The sequence below is a fragment of the Eleutherodactylus coqui genome, chromosome 1 (assembly GCF_035609145.1).
Source record: "Eleutherodactylus coqui strain aEleCoq1 chromosome 1, aEleCoq1.hap1, whole genome shotgun sequence".
Classification (NCBI taxonomy): domain Eukaryota; kingdom Metazoa; phylum Chordata; class Amphibia; order Anura; family Eleutherodactylidae; genus Eleutherodactylus; species Eleutherodactylus coqui.
The window spans coordinates 295978456-296003018 of record NC_089837.1 but is presented as its reverse complement, the minus strand read 5'-3'; the positions used below and the strand labels follow the sequence as shown (position 1 = coordinate 296003018).

General features: G+C 44.2%; 1 protein-coding gene across 3 annotated transcripts in view; it reads left to right on the top strand.

The window, feature by feature from the left end:
* Positions 1–24563, top strand: part of EYA3 (EYA transcriptional coactivator and phosphatase 3) — a 110076-nt gene that overhangs the window by 56449 nt on the left and 29064 nt on the right. For all 3 annotated transcript variants that reach the window (XM_066573605.1, XM_066573589.1, XM_066573597.1), the window contains exons 9-10: positions 11157–11337; positions 22782–22924. In XM_066573605.1, coding sequence (XP_066429702.1) covers positions 11157–11337; positions 22782–22924 — 324 coding nt within the window. The remainder of the gene's footprint in view (positions 1–11156; positions 11338–22781; positions 22925–24563) is intronic.

Genomic DNA, 24563 nt, shown 5'->3' with positions numbered 1-24563 from the left:
CACTGCCAGCCATGTATGTTTAGGCACACTTTATAATTTTAGCCCTCTACATTGCCAGTCAGCGCCCGCCTTAAAGTTACTCAAAATACGCAACACCAATGTCTGCCACATAACCGTTCTCTGCCATCGACTGCTTCTGATGAATCTTACAGGTGCTGGTGACGGTTTCTTTATGAACACAGTGATACAGGGGTGTTGCCCAGCCCTTCTGCTGCCTGACGCCAACAGCAAAATTCCCCCACTCCCAACAAATATATACACAAATGGACAGAGTAGTTGTTTTGTTGCTTTTTTTTGGCCCTGGAGGAATTTTCTTTACCTCCTTCCACCTTCTTGCTGAAGGCTTTGCGTGCAACCAAGTAAGGAGGGGGTAGATGGTGCTTCCAAAGTAAAGCTTTATAGTGCTTTGTAGTCCTATGTTCTAACTATAATTTGCAGCTTGGCATCTGGGGCATAAACTCTGAAGATCAGTTTCTGCCTGTTAACACTAGTAACCGAGCCTGTTTTCGCCTTAATGACCAGGCCAAATTTTGAAATCTGACATATCACTGTAACATGGAGTAACTCTGTATGGCCTCCAGCCCACTGGCGGACATTTGCTGCGGAATCCGTGGCAGGCCACCGCAGCACAGATCCACAGCAAATAGCGCCCATAGCATGCTATGGGAAATATATTCTTCCTCCACACTTGCGGAAACCAATTGCGGTTTCCGCAACGGAGTTAAAATCGCAGCATGCTTAATTTTTCTACGGATACCGCGTGGACGGCTTCCATTGAAGTCAGTGGAAGCTGTCTGATCCGCAGCTCGTCTGCAATGAACATTGCGGACAGGTAGCGGATTCCGAGTCATCGCCTAGCGACTGTGCAGGTAAAAAAAATTGAAAAAAAACAAACGAAAAAAACCTGTACTGCACATGTGCACATGAGACGCCAGATCCATCCGCAGTACCGTACATATTACCTGGCGACAGACTGCTGCTGGCAGAGACGGATTGTGCATGCAGAATCCGGGTCTGCAGTGCACAGGAGGCCTAAAGGTTTTGCATATGCAAATAATTCTGACATTGTTTTTTCACAACATATTGTACTTCATTTAGGTGGTAAAAATAAACCGATAGAATTTGTGTATATTTATTAAAAGCACCAAAATTGGGGGAAAAAATGGAAAAAAGTTAATTTTTTTTCACATTCTCAACTGCAATATGTCAAGTATGTGCAAACAAACTGTTCAATTTTTTGATAGGATGTATATTTCGATCAGTTTACGTTATTCTGGAAGCACACTTGAAAAACTTAGCGTTTCTTTTTTATTTTGTCTTTTTTTTTTTTTATAAGCATATGAGATGTACAAATTTAACATTATTTATTACAATTTTGAGGAACAGTTTGTTTTCCTACACCAAGCCAAGATTGCATGGGCTCATAGGTAGAGATAAGCGAGCATACTCGCTAAGGACAATTACTCAAGCGAGTATTGTCCTTAGCGAGTACCTGCCCTTTTGGAAGAAAAGATTCGGGTGCCCACGCGGGTGAGCAGTGAGTTGCAGGTGGGAGCGGGAGAGAGAGAGAGATCTCCCCTCCTTTCCCCCCTGCTCTACCCCGCTGCCCCCCGCCGGCACCCGAATCTTTTCTTCCGAGTGGGCAGGTACTCGCTAAGGACAATGCTCGCTCGAGTAATTGTCCTTAGCGAGTATGCTTGCTCATCTCTACTCATAGGTGTTAGAATGATACCCCCACAAATGACCCTATTTAAAAAATACACCCCTTAATGTATTCCCTGAAGAGTATCATGAGTATTTTGACCTCAGTTTTTTTTCAGCAGTTAATGCAATTGAGACTAGAGAAAATAAAATTTTTCATATTTTGGCAAATATTATTTTAGACAGTTTTTTTTTTTCTCTTTTTTGTATAGTGCACTTGAAAATGAGGCCACCCCCACCCCCAAAAAAGATAAAAAAGGATACCCGTTTTTCCTGTGTTCAGAAACATACCCATTGTGGCCCTGATCTTATGTCTGTATGTACAACGGGGCCCAAACCAAAAGGTTTCAGGCCCTATTGCATACTTTTGGAGCCCTTGAACTGCCAAAATGACAGAAAATCCCCACAAATGACCCCATTTTTTGAAAACTAGACTCCTTAACAAATTAATCCAGGGGTGTACTTTGTATTTTGACCCCACAGTTTTGAATGAATCTGAGCAAAGCAGAAGAAAAGAAAAATTCTGATCATTTTTTTTGGCAATTGTCATTTTAAAAACAGTATATTTTTGGAACAGCACACATATGAATGAAGACTTGCACCCCAAAAATGCATACTCTTGTTTGTTCTGTTATCAGAAACATACCGTACTTATTCTAGCCCCTATCTGCTCACTGGACACATGGCTAGGCCTGCAATGGAGGGAACACCCTTTTGGCTTTCAGGACACAACTGAATAAATTGCAGGCCTCATTGCTCAATTGTAGAGTCATCAAGCTGCCAAAACAATTGAACACTCCGTAGAAATGACCCCATTTTGAAAACTAGACCCCTTAAGGAATTTATATAGGTGTGTACTGAACATTCTGACCGCACAATTTTTTGCAAAAAATTATTATAAAGCTGGTGAAAAATAAATGAAATGTAATTTTCCCCCAGTCATCTCCACGACAGCACCAATTGAGATTGCCTCCTCCTGATAGGACAGGAACAAACTGAGAGGTTAAAAGCTCCCCCCCTTCCCCACTTTCCTCAGTGTCTTCCTGTCCTGCCAGGAGGCAGGATCTCTGAGAGGAGCTGGTGGAGAAGCCAGCCAGGATTACTTACAGGCGGATCGGAAGGCAGTGGCTCACCCTGTCCTCCCTTCCCAGCCAGACGACTCCCGGGACGCCACATGGGGTGGTAACCCCCGGGCCAGGTTCCTCCCGCGGCGGCCCATGGGGGGTACAAAGCGGGAGCCTCAGTCCCCCTCGTCCTCCCTGCAGAAGTTACAGCGCGGCGCTCCAGGAAGCCCTCCGACGGTGGGGGGCGGGGCGCCGCGTCACGTGTCCAGCGCGATGACGTCATCGCATCTGCATCAGGAGCGGAGGGGGCGGGGCTTAGCGCAGGAGCGCGAAAATTTTAAAAAAAATAGGAACCTGAGAGAAGCCAGAACAAACCAGCACTACAGGTCGCAGGGTGTCTGCAGCACCGGTATAGTAATGAGTGCTCCAGCCCCAGAGACAGCTGAAACCTCAGCCTCAGCGGCCGTAAGTAGCCAGTGCGGCAAAAAATACAATGCAATTATCCAGTGTATTGTGTATGGAAAATTGCATATTTACCCGCAAAAAATACAATGCAAATATCCAGTGTATTGTGTATGGAAAATTGCATATGTACCCGCAAAAATACAATGCAATATCCAGTGTATTGTGTATGGAAAATTGCATATTTACCCACAAAAAATGCTTTATTTGTCAGGGGGATATAAAAAGACAGTCAGTCAGGGCTACACTAAAAATGGAAGAGCCCAGAGAACCACGTACCCTACAAGATGAGATATTTGGGGGACTAGGGGAGAGGCGCAAGCATACCTTCCCTGTCCACAAGAATATCACCAAAATAATCCAAAAAGAGTGGAGGACGCCGCACAGTTAAAAGATCCCATGGATCGCAAAGCTGAGGGCCTTCTAAAGAAATCATGGGAGGCAGCGGCAAACAGACTTAGGCCAGGGATCGCAGCCACTTGTGTGGCGCGAACTCTGGGGGTACGGCTAGAACAGCTACAGCTACACCTAACCAATAAGACGCCGAGGGAACAGATCCTAAATTCCCTTCCGATCCTGCGTATGGCAACAAATTTCCTAGCGGACGCCGCGGCCGAAACTGTCAAACTCTCGGCGACAGCTACAGCCCGGTCTAACTCAGCCAGAAGAGTGTTATGGCTGAAATCGTGGTCAAAAATAAGCTATGCGCCCCAAAAACCCCGGAAGAAAAGCCACAGAGAGGGAAGACCTTCTTCCGGGCCCCAAGGCAACAGCCAGAGACCTACCGAGGCAGGGGCAAGACAGGCCGCTGGAGTTACCCCAAGGGGGGCAGAGGAAGGAATATCCTCTTTTACCCCCACCAGGGGGAGCCAAATCAGAGACCCTGATGCCATCCCCGTAGGGGCAAGGCTGGAGGGCTTTGTGGATCAAGGGGCCACGATTTCCGAAGGCCCATGGATCCCAAAGATCTTACAGCAGGAATACCGGATAGAACTGGTGTCCCTCCCCAGAAGAAAATTCATTATCACGGGAGGCTCCAAACAGTTACACCTACTAAGGCAAACCGTTGGGGACCTGCAACAACTAAATGCAATATCCCCCGTACCGCAAAACGAGGAGACCCAGGGCCATTATTCGAGGCTCTTCCTAGCAAGGAAACCCTGTGGGAAACAGCGGATGATAGCGAACCTGAAACCTCTGAACACCTGCATCAGATACAGAAAATTCAAGATGGAGTCCATCTCCTCAACGATAAAGTTGATTCCCAAAGGAGCCTACAGGGCATCCATCGATTTAAAGGATGCTTATTTCCACGTACCGATCCACGAGGGGTCCCGGAAATACCTAAGGCTCGCAGTGGATATGGGCAAAGGAATAGAGCACCATCAATTCAGATGCCTGCCCTTCGGGATCTCCTCAGCACCCAGAATCTTCACCAAAATTCTGGCGGAGGTAGCCGCCTTCCTGAGGAAGAAGTCGGTCCAAATAATAGCAGAGTCCAGAGAACTCCTAACGAAAACACCTGAGGATAGTGCTAGAACTTCTCCAATCCTTGGGACGGATCATAAACTGGGAAAAATCCAGCCTAGATCCCGACAAACAGAAAACGTTTCTGGGTATAACGCTCGACTCAGAATCGCAATGCTCCTGCCTAACCGAGGAGGGAATACAAAACATCCGACTGCTAGTCAAAACCTTTTTACGGAGACAATTATGCACAATTCGGAAAGCCAGGTCTCTCCTGGGAAGCTTGATTTCAGGCATTCCAGGAGTGGCATGGGCCCAGGCTCACACCAGAGCCCTGCAAGCCTCAGTCCTATCCACGTGGGACAAAAAGCGGTCCTCTCTAGGGACAAGAATGTACATTCCAAGCGCGGCGAAAACATGCCTGCGTTGGTGGGCATCCCCAGAGAACCTGCGGAGAGGGGTTCATTGGCTACAAAACCCAGCCACTCGCATCACAACGGATGCAAGCGCCTGGGGATGGGGAGCGCACGTGGGGAACCAGTTCTTTCAGGGCCCATGACCTCAAAGAACAAAAGAACAGTCCTCAAATCACAGGGAACTACAGGCCGTATGGCAGATCCTACAGCAGTTAGGGAACTCGCTACGGGACCAGCATATAAAGATATTGTCAGACAATATCACCGCGGTCGCCCATATACGACACTAAGGGGGCACAAGATCTCCCGCTCTGCAAAACATTGCACAGAAAAATTTCCACTGGGCAGAGGGCCGGATCCTCTCGATCACGGCAACCCATTTGAAGGGGACGCTAAACCAAAAGCGGCCTTTCTCAGCAGGAGGCAAATAGACCAAGGAGAATGGTCTCTCTCCCTGAAAGCATTCAGAATCCTGATCAATCACAATTGGACCTGTTCGCAACCAGGGAAAAATGCCAAAGTAAGCAATTTCTTCTCCCTCCGGCCAGGAGATCGTCCGACAGCAGTAGACGCCCTAGGCCAAGACTGGGGAGAAGGGCTGGTGTACGCCTTCCCCCCTATACCGTTAATCCCCAGAGTCTTACAATATTTCAGGTATGCACACTAATCCTGGTGACCCCCTTCTGGGCCAAAAGAAGCTGGTTCGGTCTTGTAGCAACTGAGCGTCCAGGACCCAGTCATCTTCCCTACCTGGACAGGTCTTCTATCGCAGGGCCCACTGAGCCATCTGAGCCTAGACAGGCTCCACTTAACAGCATGGCTCTTGAGGAATCCTCACCAAAAGAGAAGGGATTCTCAGAGAGAGGAGTAGAAACGTTAATGTCCAGCAGAAAAAAGACTACCCACCTTATCTACCAGAAAGTTGGAGAAGGGTCTCCTCATGGAGACAGGGAAGGGATCGCGGGGATTCTATCCCGGACATCCGTCTAATCTTAGAGTTCTTGCAGAGGGGCCTAGAGACGGGCCTCTCTCCAAGCACCCTGAAGTTCCAGGTCACAGCCCTTATCGCCATATGTGACACAAAGTTCTCAGACAACAGATGGGTCAACAGGTTCCTAGCAGCAGCAACTAGATTACGGCCTGGGCCCATAAATCTTTTTCCAGACTGGAACCTTAACTGGGCCCTAGGGGCCATGACAACGGTACCATTCGAGCCGATCGAAGCACTACCCATAAAAATGCTTACTATTAAGACCATTTTCTTAGTAGCCTCCGCAAGACGGGCTAGCGAGCTGTAGGCCTTGTCCATTCGCCACCCGTTCCTGAAAATCTCGGCCACCGAATTAGTACTTAAAACGGACCCGGCGTTTATGCCAAAAGTAGGATCACATTTTCATAGGTCCCAGGACATAATAATCCCCTCAAATTTTAGTAAACCTAAAAACGAGGAAGAAAAAACCCTCAACTGCCTGGACGTTAGGAGAGCAGTCCTAGGCTACATAGAGGCGACAAGCCACTGGAAGCGGGACGACAACTTGTTCATCCAGTTCAGTGGCCCAAATAAAGGGAGCAAAGCAGCAAAAAGCTCCATAGCCAGGTGGATCCACCTGGCCATCAGAGTCCTATAAGGCCCTCGGGAAGGAAATCCCTTTAGCTCTTAAAGCCCATTCTACAAGGGCAGTAGCATCCTCATGGGGCGAACATAGCTCAGCTTCGGTCGAGCAGATATGCAAAGCCGCAGCCTGGAAGAAACTCCCACATGTTTGTTAAACACTATAGGGTAAAAGTGCAGCAGGACGAGGACAGGGCCTTCGGCCGCAAAGTCCTCTCGGCAGCAATCCCACCCTAGGGAAACTTTAGTTGGTACGTCTCAATTGGTGCTGTCGTGGAGACGACTGGGGGAAAAAATGGATTATACCTACCTGATAATCAGGTTTCCAGTAGTCTCCACGACAGCACCCGTACCTTCCCTCCCTAAATTGATAGAAAAGAAACTATATAATATAAAGAAATATATATATATATATATATATATATATATATATATATATATATATATATATATATAATTTTATTAAAAAAAATAAATAAATAAAATAAAAATTTAAGTTGAGCTCCTACCCCGGCAATTCGTTAGAATCCACTGAGGAAAGTGGGGAAGGGGGGGAGCTTTTAACCTCTCAGTTTGTTCCTGTCCTATCAGGAGGAGGCAATCTCAATTGGTGCTGTCGTGGAGACTACTGGAAACCTGATTATCAGGTAGGTATAATCCATTTTTTTTTTCATAAATGTCACTTTCATGAGTTTTCTTTGTTTCAAGCAGAGAGATGCACCCTAAATTTTATAGCACTAGTTCTTCTGTGTTTAGCAATACCCCCATTGTAGCCCCAATCTACTTACTGGACACATGGCTAGGCCTATAATGGAGGGAATACCCATTGGACTTCAGGGCACAACTGAATAAATTCCAGACTCCATTGCTTACGTGCAGAAAATGACTTGACGCCCTAAAAAGAATCCCCCTTTCCCCCCAGGCCCCTTTTTGGCATTCTCTAAATCTTAGATAAAAGTAATAATGTAAAACTGTGTGGTATGTCTCAAAACAGAAGTCATTACAGAGGCCTGGTTAGGATGGGCACGTGGCGCAATAAAAGCGAGTATCCCTTCTCGTCCCATGGCTACCGCAATCCTGGCACTTTTTGGGGGTTATTTCTTGACCTCAGTGGCAGAAATGGGGTGTAGAAAGTGGCCCTCTGTTAGTTTTAGCACCTCCTTAGACCCGTGAGCTTGCTGAGGTACGTTGGTCTCACACAGAAGGCGCTCAACAAACTGCTCTTGGAACTGCAGGGAGTGAGCGTTCCCGGGGCTTCTTGTAAATTACGTATTACAGGTGGCGATCTGAATAACGCAGGGTTCACATGGCCGTATGTGGCATCTGCTTGCGGAGGCCCACATCAGATTCCAGCTGTGAGCCCCACCGTGGCCCTGCGTACAGAGGCCCAAAAAAGATCCCAGCTGTGAGCCCTACCATGGCACTGCGTACGGCCGTGTAATGTACTGCACATAACTGCGTACTCATGCAGGCGGTTATGCACAGTACACCTTTTGTTTGTCTGTTTGTATTTCCTGCGCCGTCGCTTAGTGCTGACGCAGGGACCCGCAGCCCGTACATAATGTAATTGCGTATAGGCTGGGGGTATACCTGGACCAAAGAGCACAATGGGCTCTGTCCCGAATATATCCACGGTAAAATGAAATGTGCTGCGTTCTGTTTTCTGTGAGTGGGTTACGTATTTCTGTCCCACTAATGTGAATGGAATTGTGTAATCCAATGCATTTGATTGATCCCATGTACAGCAATCCTGCACGCGCAATCAAGCAATCCTGCACGCGCAATCAAGCAATCCTGCACGCGCAATCAAGCAATCCTGCACGCGCAATCAAGCAATCCTGCACGCGCAATCGTGCGCACCATGCAAAAAATGACTTGCACATGGTGGCTTTAAGCTCTGTAATGCTGCTACTGGTCCATTCAGAACCATAATAGCTGTGCTCCAGCTCCTCCCAGCTGTGAACCTTCTTTGCCTTGTTTCCATAATCCTTGCACCCAGTGTCCCAAAGGCAGGAAAGTCCTCCATAAGGGCCACGAGTTTCCCCATGTTGAACATCTTAGTATAACAAAATGTCCGACAGATGTTTCTGAGTAAACCCCCTTTTCCGCACCCACCAGGCTTCAAATCCGCACGTGTGATCCACAAATACATTTAAATCGCTGCGGATCTGCGACTTCCATAGACTTCAATGGAGCGAAATCTGCGATGAAAATGGAGCATGCTGCGATTTTTAGATCCACGCAGATAATAAATACCATAAAATCAAATCCGCGGACCTAAAATTAATTGCGGAAGATCCGTGCGGATTCCGCAAATAAAATCCGCCCGTGAACTTTGGCCTTACTTTTTAAACTTTTTTTTCCCTAGCCGTATGCACGGAGATTTTAAATTTCCCGGGCTCACCGACCTTTTGCACATGCGTCCCGACTTTTTGCCTTTGGCGTCCATGCGCAGAAGGAGACGTCCGGTCCTTGTAGGATCAGATTGCCACGGGACATCACGGAGGCCAGAGGAGAGTAGTTTCATCTCTCCTCATGGATCGGATCCGTGAGGGGAGATGAAACTTTAACGTTATGTAACTTTTTTTTACATTTTATGCGATCGCTGTTATCCTTTGGATAATGGCGATTGCATGACTAGTGTTGCTTACCGCATCCGCAATGACAGCTTCAGACTCTCCACCACCGCCAATAGCTGGGAGCTGTCTCATTTACAGACGCGGGGCTTTAACGGCCCTGTAGATTAAAGCCCAGACCCCCGGGACGTGAAAACATGTATGGGTGATATATAAGGGGTTAAACTTGTGCAGTAGTTTAAAAACCCCCACAGATAATTGTCGTGAACTCCTGTCAGTGAGAACAGCCTGTGACCCCTGAGGCCAGGGATCATCTCAATAGTCTCATGCTGTTTATAGCACATCATTGTTGGCAGCTTGTAAGCAACATGTGTGCTGGATCAGAGGGTCACTGAAGAGATGAGATTCCCCCCCCCCCCCCAGGACATTCTCTGTTTTGGTTTGTTTTTTACAGTGGAGTGTTTTCCCATTCTTTTCAATGAAAAACATTGCACTAGCCTGCACCTAGCATGCTATTAATCACAATGGGCGATGCGGGGGCATGGCCAAAGATGAGGCTTATGTATTACCCCATTCAAAAAAATTGGGTTCATATTTGTGTCTCGCAACGCACGTAGCTCGCACGTGAGATTCTCGGCCGTGTGAAACCGCAGGGAGATCTACCATGGCTTTAAAAAACTCTGAAATGATTAGTGGCCACGTCCCCGGTGGCCTTGGGCAATCAAAGACACATCTTTGGTGGGCTAAGGCAGGGAGAGGGGTTAATAGGCATAACTCTGGTGCAGAGCAAATGAAAGGTTAACCCTTTCCAATCCACTGTCTGACGTCTTAAGACATTATGATTTAAGGCTGTACAGCTCTGATGTTGGAAGATGTCTGTCGGGGTTCTCTTACTGTATATTACCAGCCTCTCTGCTGTCGGAGCCTATCCAACTTGTCACCTCATGCAGTACTGGCTTTAGCCAGCATATAGCGCCATTGTATAACAGCAGAAAGAGTAACCCCCCCCGAAAAACCAAGATACAAATTGGATTGGAAAGGGTTAATACGTAAACATTTAATGCTCTGGAGCAAGGAAGTCTTAACTTGGCCTGCGGCACATGTCTCTCCCCCCCCAAAGGGTCCCAGCATTTCAATGCTATCATTGTGTGATATTGGAAGACATTACAGGGTAGGAGTATAAAAAGAACTATTACTCCTAGCATATCCAGGCTATTAGAATGGGAAATCGGAAGATGCAAGAGGAGGGAACTAACCCAATGTTATACACTGGTACTATAATTTCCTACACAACTCGGCAGTCCTGACAGAACACATTGACCTACCACTGAGATCCGATGGGCTGAAGGACCTGTGGTGATGATAGGAGCCAAGCTGTGCTTGTCTTGTGTGGTAATCAAGCTGCTGTGAGTGTGATGTGCCACCAGAAACACTAGGACTATAATGTCCTAATAACTACTAGTCTTACTCCATGTTTAGAGCCCCCGTGCTCTAATATAAAATTAGGACTGTTAAATTCACTTTTAGAGTGTTCTTTTTTCTTTTCTTTCAATTTGTCATTCTTAGAAGTTTTTACTTAATGTGTGATGCAGATTAAAATTCCTGGTTAAATCAGTGCAGTTGATAGTAGTGTGTAGTTTTTTTTTTTTTTTTCTGTCTTGCTTCCACTAATTGACATCTGATTCTTCTTTTTAGAGATTTTCTAGCATATTGAGAAAAGCACCCTTCATTCCAACCATCCGAATCATGTAGTCTCTGCTATATGATCTGATAATTAATTTGGCCAAGTAAGGCCAGCTTTATTTGATTTTTTTTCTGCATCTAAGATGTTCCTTACCTTGGTTTTTGTTTCTTCAAGGAATATCCCACTTATACAATCCTTGGACAGAATCAGTATCAACAATGTTATCCAAATCAAAACTTCACATCAGCAACATCTGCTAGCGCAGCAGAAAGCAACATGGCAACCCAGGATTTTCAAGAGAATAAAGCAGGCTCCACATCCCCAGTACAGAATGATCAGAGAACGACAGTTTCTGGTTTGTATATACTGTGAATACTTCTGTGCGAGATAGATAGATATGAAAAAATTTTTTAGGATACATATTTAGTACTTTAAATGTGCTAAATGGAATATTTTTATATAGAGCATTCTGACAGGAGGATGCCTAACCACAAACGAGTAGTTAACCTGTCCACAGGTGATATGCTATGGGATGGAAGATGACGTGCAAGATTCCACCAGTTTGCAGCACTACAGGATTGTTTTCTTCCTTTATATGCAGGACTAGATGCCAACTAAAATAGTTGCCAGTGCGACAAAAATATAATTTGGCTCTTAAATATTTAGATTTTGTAGTCAGTGGTGCCTGGATAATTTCAAAAAGGGGTTTTCCAGAATTAGAATAAACTGGCTGTTTTCTCTAAAGGGGTTGTCCCGCGCCGAAACAGGTTTTGTTTTTTTTCAATAGCCCCCCCGTTCGGCGCAAGACAAACCCGATGCAGGGGTTTAAAAAAAAAATCGGATAGTACTTGCCCCAATCCCCGCGCTCCGGTGATTTCTTACTTACCTTGCGAAGATGGCCGCCGGGATCTTCACCCACGGTGGACCGCAGGTCTTCTCCCATGGTGCACCGTGGGCTCTGTGCGTTCCATTGCCGTTTCCAGCCTCCTGATTGGCTGGAATTGGCACACGTGACGGGGCGGAGCTACGAGGAGCGGCTCTCCAGCACGAGCGGCCCCATTCAGAAGGGAGAAGACCGGACTGCGCAAGCGCGTCTAATCGGGAGATTAGACGCTGAAATTAGACGGCACCATGGAGACGAGGACGCTAGCAACGGAGCAGGTAAGTGAATAACTTCTGTATGGCTCATAATTAATGCACGATGTATATTACAAAGTGCATTAATATGGCCATACAGAAGTGTATACCCCCACTTGCTTTCGCGGGACAACCCCTTTAACCCTTTTATGAGCATGGGTTACTGATGTTCCTATGTTGTGGACACATTTTGCGGTTCTGGTATGCACTGCTATAAATAATGATATTTTTGCAACTGCTTTGCATATCAAAGCTATTTTTACCTAATGTTTCCCAAGACAAATTTGATTTGTTTAATAAATTCCAATTAATGTTTACCCCTTCCTGTTTTTGTTTTTCATTTTCATTTTACCATTCCCACTCTAAAAAAAAAACAAAAAAAACATAATTTTATTTTTCTGGCGACATAGGTACATAATGACTTAATTTTCGCAGGATGAGTTGTATTTTTCAGTGGTACCTTTCAACATACCATAAAAATGAGCTGGAATCCTCTAAAACATTTCTAAGTGGGCGCAGTGGGAAAATGCTGCAATTGCCCCTTTTTTTTATTTTTTTATTTTTTTTTATACAGCTTGGATTTTCAAAATCTACATTGCGGGGAAAAAATGAATTCACTTGTCAAATCTTTATGTGGTTTTCATACAGCTGCACCAACATTTGCCCCATTGACTAGCTTAATCTGCATGCAAATCAGTATAGATTCTCATCACTATCTGCATTCAGTTCTGGCAAACATCTGAAACAAACCTCCCCTTGTGAACATGCCCAATTATTTTTTTTGTCCCTAAGTTTTCCTTTTCACATGGGCCATAAAATTGTGCTATTTTCGCACGATGTGAGAGCGCGTGAAAATGCAGAATTATGAAGCCCATGCTTTTCAGTGGTATCTTTCACATTTGCAATGTTTTCACTCATGCGATGTTGTGGTAAAAAAAAGTTATCTTTCTGCGTTTTGCTTTTTTTTCTTTTTAATCGCCCGTGTTTCCCTATGGAGCCTTTGTTTTATCTAATCACAACGCACGAACTTGCGATTTTGGTGCAATGCATTTTTAACATTAGAAGTGCCTATTGTCTTTCTTACAGCAAAATCGTGCGAGAAAATCATAAGTTGCAGCAATGTTTTTGCGAGAAAAAGCAGTGCTGGCTCTCAAAAATCGCGCACACAAAGACACGATTTTCCTGTGTTTTTCTCGCAGCGATATTGTGATCGTCCGTGTGAAACTACCCTTACTGTCTTGCTATCATCAGTTGTTCTGGAAACCGTTTCAGTAGAAGCAGTGATTTAATGATTAGCATTAGAGATGAGCGAACGTACTCGTTTGAGTAATTACTCGATCGAGTACCGCGATTTTCGAGTACTTCAGTACTTGGGTGAAAAGATTTGGGGGGAGGCGTGGTGGCGCGGGGGGGTAGCAGCGGGGAACAGGGGGAAGCCCTCTCTCTCTCCCACTCCCCGCTGCAACCCCCCCACTCACCCACGGCGCCCCCCGAATCTTTTCGCCTGAGTACGGAAGTACTCGAAAATCGCGGCGAAAAAGGGGCGTGGCCGAGTACGCTCGCTCATCTCTAATTAGCATGTTGTATAAGCTTCCTTCATGTTTTTAAACTTGCTCTGTATAATAAGATCATAGATTAGTTTCCTTTTACATTTTTAACCTGATCATTTGAAATATTGTTGACCCAGTGAAAGTACTGTGACTTGTTAATCTCAATTGTAAAGCCTATTTGATTGGCCAACATTGTGGCCGCGATAGCAGTTCAAACTTCAAATGTTGAATGGTGACCTCTAGTGAAGCCTAACTGAGAGGTAATGAGTAAGTTTGATAGGAAGAATTGTACCCCACTCCCGTCCCTGCACGGTGTCCCTGTGGAGTTGGTACGCACACACAGCTTGACTCTTTTCAGACTGCTCTGTGCACGCACTCTACCATAGGGATGAATGAAAGAGCGCAGCACAGAGCCGTCTGAAGAGTCAAGCTGTGTATGCATGTTCTAACTTCACAGGGACACAGCACAGTAATGGGGCACTTGGTGAGTATGAAACACAACTCCCCGGACTCGCTGTTCCTTCACCTTTGAACCCTGTAACGTAGGGGCTCAAAGGTGGCTAGTGTTAGATTATATTAGCATTTAATATTTAGAATTGATAAAGATGAGAAAAAAAGAAAGCTGCTGGAATGGTTGGGGCCTAGACATTGTGTAAAGCATATGAGGGATCATCAATTTGAATGGAAAGATCCAAATATCTCCCTTCAGTGTCAAAGTATAACTGAGTATTCCTTCAAAGTAGTGTAATGAAGTAAGCTCCCCGTTAGGATGCCACTCCTTTAGATTTAGTAGAATACCCAGATGCTATACATTGTTTAATTTGTGAAGCACTAAAGGTATTCTCTCCTTGTTTCCAATGGGTCTCCTGTAAAACAGCTGTTGGGTTTAACATTAGAACCGCAGTTATAAATTATTTTTTTTACTGCATTGCTTTTAAACTGCTGAATCAGTCGTAAATGACTCCCATGGTGGTTCTAGTACAAAATGTTTTAAGATAAGTCTCAAACGGATTTGTGTTTAACTGAAGAGTTCATTCCTGTCACATTTCATGAGATGAATGTGAAATGGAAATGCATGAAATGGCGTAGGGGGTGTTGATCGCATACTCATCTTACTCCAGTTTTGGAAGTCAGCTGAAAAATGTTCTCTGTCCTGGGTTCTGTAAGCTCTGTCCCTATTATGTGAAAGTTTGCATGCCCTCAAAGGGGTGGGAGGGGCTGTTGAATATGCAATCTGGTAATTAAGACAGCATGATGACCTTGGAATAGGTCATCAATAGTTGATCAGCCTGGGTCCATCATTTGGGATCCTTGTGTGGACAGTGCTGAAAGAAAATGGCACAGTTCTTATTGCTGTATATAAAGTGTCTGATCTCCAGATATGCCCCCGAGTTTTGAAGTCCCCCAACTGGTAGCCAAGTTGCCAGGCTGAACTTCGCCACCAGCCTGTGTCCGCACGGCTAATTGGCGCAGGAGGCAAGTATGTTATGTTTAAAGCATTGGCAATGTTCTGTGCACCGTAGGAGTCTGGATATTTGTTTTATCATTAAGAGTTTTTTTTGTTTTTTTTAAAAGAAATTTGATAACCAGGTAAAAGGCGGATTTGTTCAAATGTCTAAAAACTTCTGCATTGGCACAAATATAATTATAGAACAATACAGTGTATAAGATATACTAAATCAACATTTTCTAAGTTGGAAAACAAAAATAAAGGACAGAGAGGGAAGAGTAGAAAGTTACATCGTGAATGAAGTTCAAAGAGACAAGTTATGAATCCAAGGATTCCACATAATGTAATATTATGGAGGGTGTGCTTTCAAAGATGGGCAAAGATTTTCATAGGTATTGTGGTCCGAAACAAGGAAAATCAAAGCTGTAGTAATAGACGTGGGAGACTTCTAATTTCTAGTTATAATCGATTTTGCAGCAAGGAGTATATGATATACCAGCCTTCTGAAGGAAGATGTTAACAAATTAGAATTAAGAAGTGAATGTGCTGTTTCAGGGTTGTTTGAGATATTCATCCCTGTTCTATTTCTTAGAGACAACACATCTTTCCAATAGCAAAGCAAACAAAAAAAATAGGGCAGCTGCAAAAGATGTAGATTAGAGACAGCAATTTTTCCAGAACAGATTGTTCGAGCTAGGGAAACATCTGGCGAGCTTAACTGGAGTGAAGTACCATCTAGTTAGAAACTTGTAGTAAACCTCTATAGGAGAGGAGCAAAGTGAGGATTTATTAAACAAGCAGGTTTAGTTACAAATAGAATTTTTGCCTGGTTGTTTGACTGAAATGGCCATTAATTTTGAGGGTTTATAATAGGAGGTGTATAATAAAAGTCACAAAAAAATTTTACATACTTTTCATAGTCTTCTATGAGCAAATTTCTGAGCTCGTTCCGCAGTTTAACCCCTTAGTGACCAAGCCTGTTTGTGCCTTAATGACCAGGCCAAATTTTGCAAATCTGCCATGTGTCACTTTAACATGGAAAAACACCAGAAAGCTTTTGCATATCCAAGCGATTCTGACATTGTTTTTTCGCCACATGTTGTACTTCATTTAGGCGGAAAAAATAGACCGATAGAATTTGTGTTTATTTATTAAAAGCGCCAAAATTGGGAAAATTTTGAAAAAATCGTCATTTTTTCACATTTCCAATTGCAATATCTTAAATTATGTGCAAACATAATATAGACATTTTTGCTAAGATTTATATTTCCATCTGTTTACTTTATTTTGGGCGCACATTGGAAAAACTTTCGTGTTTTTTTAAACCATTTAGGAGACGTACAAATTTAACATTACTTTTTAGCATTTTGAGGAACACTTTGTTTTCCTACACCAAGCCAAGATTGGAAAGGCTCATGAGTGTCAGAATAATAGATACCCCCACAAATGACCCCATTTTAAAAACTACACCCCTTAGTATATTCACTGAGGGGCGTCAGGAGTATTTTGACCCCACAGTTTTTTTTCAGGAATTCATTCAATTTAGAGGAGAAAAAGAAAAATTTCATATTTTTGCAAATCTGTCATTTTAAAGACATATTTTTTTCCTATAGTTTACATGAAAATGAGGATTTACACCCCAAAATGGATACCCCTGTTTCTCCCGTGTTCAGAAATATACCCATTGTGGCCCTATTGTTATATCTGAGTCCACAACGGGGCCCAAAATGAAAGGAGTAGTCAGTGTCTTTCAAAACAGAAATTTTGCTTGAAGTCCTTTTAGGCCCCATAGCACACATGCAGAGTTCTTGAGCGCCCAAAACCATAGAAAACCCCCACAAATGACCCCATTTTGAAAACTAGACCCCTTAAGGAATGTATCTAGGGGTGTACTGCATATTTTGACCCCACAGTTTTTGAATGAATTCAAGCCAAGCAAAAGGAATAGAGATGAGTGAACGTACTCGGTAAGGCCGATTTCGCAATCGAGCACCGCGATTTTCGAGTACTTCACTACTCGGGTGAAAAGTACTCGGGGGCGCTGTGGGGCGGGGGGTTGCAGAGGGGAGTGGGGGGTAGCAGCGCGGAACAGGTGGGAGCTCGCTCTCTCCCTCTCCCCCCCACTCCCCTCTGCAACCCCCCGCTCACCCACAGCGCCCCCGAGTACTTTTCACCCGAGTAGTGAAGTACTCGAAAATTGCGGTGCTCGATTGCGAAATCGGCCTTACCGAGTACGTTCGCTCATCTCTAAAATGGAAAAAATTGTGATTTTCGTTTTTTTGGCAATTCTGTCATTTTAAAAACAGCTTTTTTTGTACAGCACACATATGAATGAAGGCTTGCACCCAAAAATGGATACCCCTGTTTGTCCCGTGTTCAGAAACATACCCATTGTGGCCCTAATCTACTTACAGGACACATGGCTCAGCCTACAATGAAAGGAATACCCGTTGGATTTAAGGGTACAACTGAATAAATTCCAGGCCCCATTGCCCACTTATAGAGCCAATGAGCGGCCAAAACTATAAAGAACCCCCTCAAATGATCCCATTTTGAAAACTAGACCCCTTAACAAATTCATCTAGGGGTGTACTGTGTGTTTTGACCCCACAGTATTTGAATGAATCTAAGCAAAGCAGAAGGAAAAAGTTACGACTTTCAATGTTTTTGGCAATTTTTTAAATTTAAAAAACGTTTTTTTGTACAGTGTACATAGGAATGAAGACGTTCACCCCAAAATGGATGTTTATCCAGTGTTCAGAAACATACCCATTGTGACCCTAATTTACTTACAGGGCCCATGGCAAGGCCTATAAAGGAGGGAACACCCGTTGGATTTCAGGGCACAACTGAATAAATTCCAGGCCACATTGCTTATTTGTACGGAATAAAAATTGACTCCCTAATATCCTGGCAATCCACAGCTTTTGCGCATGTGTCCGCCATTTTGGCGACGGGCGCATGCGCAGAAGCTGGGGTGAGGTCCGCGGATTAATCCGGGGCCTTATGTATGTACTTTCATCCTCCCTCACGGATATGATCCGTGAAGGGAGATGAAACGTACGCTTTCTAAACTTTTTTTTTTTTTTTTTTACTTTTTAAAACTTTTTTTTACACTTTTAACTTTACATGATCACTGTTATCCATTGGGTAACAGTGATCATGTCCCCGGTATAATCCCTCTGCTCCTAGCTACACATGGCAGCCAGGAGCAGAGGGATTTTGAATTTCCCGGGGCTCGAGCCCCTCTGTGCACGCGCCCAGTGTCAGTCATCGGGTGCACATGAGCAGAAGGGGATTTCGGGTCCTGGGACATCTGGGAGGACCGAGGTGAGTATTTTCACCTCCCCTCATGAATCCGATCCATGAGGGGAGGTGAAGCTTTTCTTTTTATAACTTTTTTTTCACTTTTCCGCGATCGCTGTTATCCATTGGGTAACGGCGATCGCGGTATTGGGGACTGCTCGCATCTCCTGCCTCCCGGCTACCTACAGAATCCGGGAGCCAGGAGATTTTAAATCTCCCGCGGCTCTGGGTCTTCTGCGCATGTGGCTGACGTAATGCCGCCTGGCGCGCATGCTCGGAAGACCGGCTTCGGGGCCCGGAGGACCAGGAGAGCGGGAAACAGTGCGGCGGACCCGGGTGATGAATTTCAGCTGCCCTGATGGATCCGATCCATCAGGGCAGCTGAATCTTTAACTTAGTTTCAACTTTTTAAAACTTTTTTGAGATCGGCGCTATCGATTTGGATAGCGCCGATCGCATTGCCGGGGGGCTCCCCGCAGCCCGGGATGACAGCTCCATGCTATCGGCTACCTGCGGGCACCGATGGCATGGAGCTGTCATGTCCAGAACCCAAGGGGCTTTATTCTCTGTAGGACGCGTGTTTTTACATCCTCAGAGAATAAAGCCCACTTTGGGAGGACGTAAAAAGGCTATGGCCCGGTCGTTAAGGGGTTAAGGAGTAGATTATGGCAAGAAGTTGTTAAAGTAATTAATACGAGCTAGACTCCTTGTATAAATGCTTTTTGGTATTCCAAATCGATAACGAGTCAGTTTCAGGCAAATAATTAAATAGAAATAATTCTTTAAGTTTTCATGATATCAGATTGCTATAAGGAATTTTCATAAAAAGCGCGTTATTTCTACAGGACTTAACAAAATTAAATAGGTTGTCTAAAGATTTGGTTAGTGAGATGGGGGAACCCATGTGAAGGTTCCAATTATTGAGGAATTAACTGAGGAAAGAGTCCAACTATCAACAAGAAATAATTCTGTTCGAGAGAAGGACCCGTGACGAGTAGAATAGAAAGTGAATTCTTTAGAGGCAGCGCTTAAGCACCAAAATGTGTATTATGAAGCTGTTTTATAAAGCCTGGTGGAGAGGGAGGGAAAGCTTCTAGTGATACGGCCTGTTGAGTCTAAATCTGTCAGGGATAACATTAAAGTCACTGCAGATAATAAGTTTGCCCAAAAGTAGTTTATGGATTTTTTTTAAATGTATTTAGAAAACTTATTTGGAAAGAATGTGGAGGGTAGACATTGACTAAAGTGATAGTGGTTTTAGTTATGGAGCCAGATATGATAATAAATATTCCTTTGGGATTGATCATTTAGTAAGTGAGATTAAAATCAAAATTCTCATGAAATGCAATTAAAACTGCCTACTTTTTGTCAGTGCATGCTTTAAAGATCTTTTGTATATTTTTTGTGAGAAAATTTAGGGCAGCAGAGTGAGAAATGCACCTCTTGTCAGAGGATGTCCGCTTTGTTGTTTATAGCATTCCTCCATACCAGAGGTATTTTAAAGGGAAGTGAATACCTTTCAAATTAAGTGACACGATTTTAAGTGACCTAGTACATGAATCAAATGTGCCAAATGATGAGGGGCCTTGGTGGATTGCAAGTTACTAAACATGAAGTGAACCAGAAAGTATAAACCATATAGAACCATGTAGTCCTCAGAAACCTGGTAGAGCTACATTAGACATGGTTTGTAAATATAAAGGCATCAGAAACACAGTGAATAAGGCCAGTCTCACACATGCGTTCAGTTAAATGCTGTTCGGAATTGCTGAATTTTACCACGATAATGGGAGCGAGAAATTTAGGCTTCGGCAGTCTATGGGCCCTGTCAATAGTTAATTCGTGGAGCGAGTTTTGAGGCAGTAATGTTTTCATCATCTGAAGTAGGAAGTCTTTGCGTTTTGCTGGGTTTATCCGTTTAGGGATACCTCGCATTGTTTCTCCTATTCTGGTCTTCAAGATCTGCTAATTCACTCTTAAGCAGATCCAAATCTTCAGTTAAAGAGTCATGGGCATCAATTAGGTTGTCATAAGACTGGATCAATTCACTCATTGTGTTTTCAGTGTGGCTAACTTTCTCCTCTGTCATTTATGGATGTATTGAAAGTGGTAGAGCGTTTCTGCAGATCCTTTTGGATAAACCTTTTCAGTGCCAGAACTTTCTCTTTTATAAAGAATTCTGAGGCAGACTGAGAAGAGGATCAAAAGAGTGGAACTGCACGGGAGAGGGTGCAACCTCTTGTTTACACACCAGGTCTGGTGTAGCTGGAGTGCTGTGGTAAAGAGCAGGCTCTTAAGGGGTGCTTGGTGAGTTTTGCAGTGAAGTATGAAGAACTTCCTTGCTGTCTTGCGAACTACGGGGTGAGGAGTGGCTGCAGGTCTTGCCTCAGAGTTTTGATGGGAACCACAAACCGGAAAGAACTCTCGTTAGGTGCTCTGGCTGCGCTTTGGAAGTCTTACAGCGGATCAGTGCGAGGTTCCCCAGGTAGCAGTGATAGTGTGGGTGCGTAAAGTGCTCATAGGCAAGTTGGGATCTTGTTGGAAGAGGAGAGAGCTGGCCATGCCCCCCCAGAGTAATTTTGAAACACCTATAACACCACATCATGTAAATATACATCCTCAACAGAGGATAAACTCCCAACTTGGAAAAAAGGAAAGGAACATAATTATCTGGGTAGGTGCTGTGTCCCCCAATGAATGAAAGAAGAAAGGGATTTTATGGTAAATCCAATATTTTTGTTTTCTTGTCCATTCCAGTACACAGTTTGAAGACTGTGCAACATCCCAGAGCAGTTCCCAGGGGGTGGACCGAGAACTTATCTGCCTCCTGGAGGCCAAGCTGCCTCTCGGATGGCATCAGTACATGATCCTGAGCCACATTACTAGGAGGAAAAGAAAGATCTGGTTAGGATAGTAGAAGCAAAATTATGGGTAGACAGCAGCACACCTAAACATATACCACTTTACGTGGGGGTGCAGAAAAAATAAGCAGGTGCAGGCTTCAACAGGAGTCCGGGCCTCAATAGGCTCCGAAAATGTAAATCATGAATGTATAGCTGAGAAGCAGCACACCAAAAATAAAAGGTTTTCACAGCATCATCTTCCAAAAGTCGTAAATACTTAACTTTATTGGAACATCCAGGGTAAAAAGGCAGAGCAGAGCTACGTTTCGGCTGATACGTCAGCCTTTCTCAAGCTGATGCCAGAATAGAACAAACTACACATTTATAAAACCAATAGACCAATCAAAATACGATAGGCTCTGGCCGCACGAATATTGAAATCCCGCGCATGCGTGGTGTATGCAACAAGCGTCACCACACAAACAGATTGCGAAAGCTCCCTACCGCGGCACTCGCCGCGGCCCGTGCTGATGTCGTACCTATGCTATTCTGCCGCACAGCATGACACCATGCATTGGGTCGCCTTACTCAGTAACTCCAGCTGTGTGCCCGGAGGATGTCCCCTCCAGCGATCCAATGGTATGTGTGATTTCTTTGGGTGTGTTTTTTTTTTTTTTTTCTTTGTATTTTGATTGGTCTATTTGTTTTAAAAATATGTAAAGTTTGTTCTATATGGCATCAGCTTGAGAAAGGCTGGTTAGGATAGTAATCCACCCGCATCTGGACAAAGTGTCCAGAACAGCATGGAAATGCTTGGCCTCTTCATACTAAATTAGGTTGGAGTAGATACCCACAAAATGTTGAAAAGGGGAAACCACAATGATTACCCCTTCAGTCCCAGTATCATGGGTGTTATCGGCAAGTTAGGTTAAAGATACTAAAGCGTCACCCAAAAGGACGACCTCCAAAACCCAGGTGCCCCAGACATGGGCGACCCAGGTCTCCTTGAAGCGGATGAGTCGTCAATCAGGCCTGCTGAGTGATTGCTGCTTCTGGAATTAAACTCTGAGCGCATTTTGGTAGGCATTGAATGGGAGGGTGATGCTGGAGCAGTTAATAAACGGGAGCTAGCCGCCAGGTATAACGTTCCCGAACCAGAGCTGGTCAGTGGCATTTAGAGGATGCAGGTTTGAGCCCGAGCAGATCCTTTTGATCCTGGTAGTTCTTCAGTGTGGGACAAGTCCCAGCACGATGCTCTGCAAGCAACCCTCCCTTTAAACTGGCTATGGAAATTAGATTGGCAGCAGATTGTACTAATACTTTATTGTGGATTGTCCTCAGAATCCATATTGCCTAATCATTAACCCTAGAATTAACCCAATTTTGTAGCCTTAATGACTGTTGAATAGACTAAGTTGGAATCACTGTGTTACAAAATGTTGGAATTTCCTGGCTGAGAAATTTTATTTTGCTATAGCTTTTTATTATAACCTTTCTTTATGCTACTTTATAGGCGATACCACTCCAATGCAGCCAATGATGAGAGCAATGAGCAGCAAAGAGACAGAAGAACAGAGTAAAAAGAATCCAACAGTAAAGAATAGAGGGAAGGGTAAGAAAACTGATGCCTCATCACCACAGCACAGCGATCTTGAGGTAGGTAAATGTTACTGTAGCTGATAAGTTCCAGTCAGTTTCCTCTTTCCTTTTGACTAAGAGCGAGGTCCCAAATGGAGAACCCCATCTGAATGTTTTGTGCAGTCATACGGTATATGAATAAGGGTTATACTGTTTTGTGAACTCCTTTTTACATAGTGAAGCTTTTATAGTTTGTGAATATAGATTACTATAGTTCATTCACTATGTATAAGTGACAATTTTTTGGCACCTGTTAGTTACAGGGGCAAAAGCTGCCATGGAAACCATGGAATGTGTTAGATTGCTGTCAATTTCTGTGCTATGCTACCTTGTGGAGATCAGTGCGTATTCTTCTTTTGTGTTTCCTTAGCGAACACTGGAAACAATGGGTATAGGTTGCTTCTACTAGAAAACTTGATGCTAAAAAAAAAAACCATTTTGGCTCTTCCTGCACACATCATACTCGACCTACTCGCACAGAGCTAATCCATTTTAGTGTCACACAGGGACTCAAGGACACAGTGTCAAAGAAGTTGTTCTGTTTCCACTTGGGTGTTAATGGCCATAAAAGGTAACAGACCAGTTTGCATTGCCATCCATTATGAGATTACACTCAGCCATTGCCCCGTTGATCGTTTGAAGCATAATACTCCGTAATAAGGCCTCAGACTGGTCCCAGAGGGCAAGACCGTTGGTCCCTTGCCCTTACTTATAGTGTGAGTGAGCTGTTTATCTTGTTGAGTAGGCAAGTCACCAGCCTGTGTGCCCACAGCTAAATGACGCAGAAGAACATGGCAAGTATGTCAGTTCCCGAGCGTTGTTAGCAGTGTTCATTGCACCCTAGGAGTCTGGGTATTTTTAAAATGCCATCTGCTGTCTAAAGCCAGTGTGTGTGCACCAGAGAGGCTCCGACAACTGAGAGGCTGTCAATAGACTGTGAGAATACCCTGTCGGAACTGTACAATCTTCAATCAGAATGTAGGAAGACGTCAGACAGTGGATTGGAAAGGGTTAAAAGAAAAATGCATATGATAAAATATTCTGCCATTGTTCCAGAAAAATAAAAGGAAGCCGCTCTCACTTAGTGTATAAAGAAGCTGCTCATCCTGGCACAGGTAAAGAGCAGTGCAGAGCATGCAGTTCCACACTATACTATAGAAAGACAGTACTAAACTGCAAGTCAATGCATGCTTTCCAGTAACACAGACTGTTTCCTGGTGAAATGCCCATTTTGATTGGCTGGATTTTCAAGCCTAGTGCACACGTTGAGTCTGGTTTAAAGTTACACTGGCTCAGGTATGTCCACTAAAAGCTGAAAAACTGCTAAATTGCTCACTTGCTCACTTCTGGTAATTTCCCTGTTCAGCCTCCATGGAGTCATCCAGATGCTCCTTTGAAGCAGTCAGGAACATCCTAGCCTTTCAGAGACTTTTGTGTTTTTGTGGCTGTAGACTTTCAACACCAACTCTGCTTCCAAGAAGTCACTGGCGAGTCTTTCCTTTACTAGTATCCCTCTTTAGGAAGAAATTGGTTCCAGGTGTTTTTTTTTTTTTTTTTTCACATCCCATGGTTTCCTGTGTCCTCCAGTGAAACGCATCAGAGCTGCACACATGAGCAATGGAAATTGACATAGGTTTATCTTCTGCTAATGCAGTGC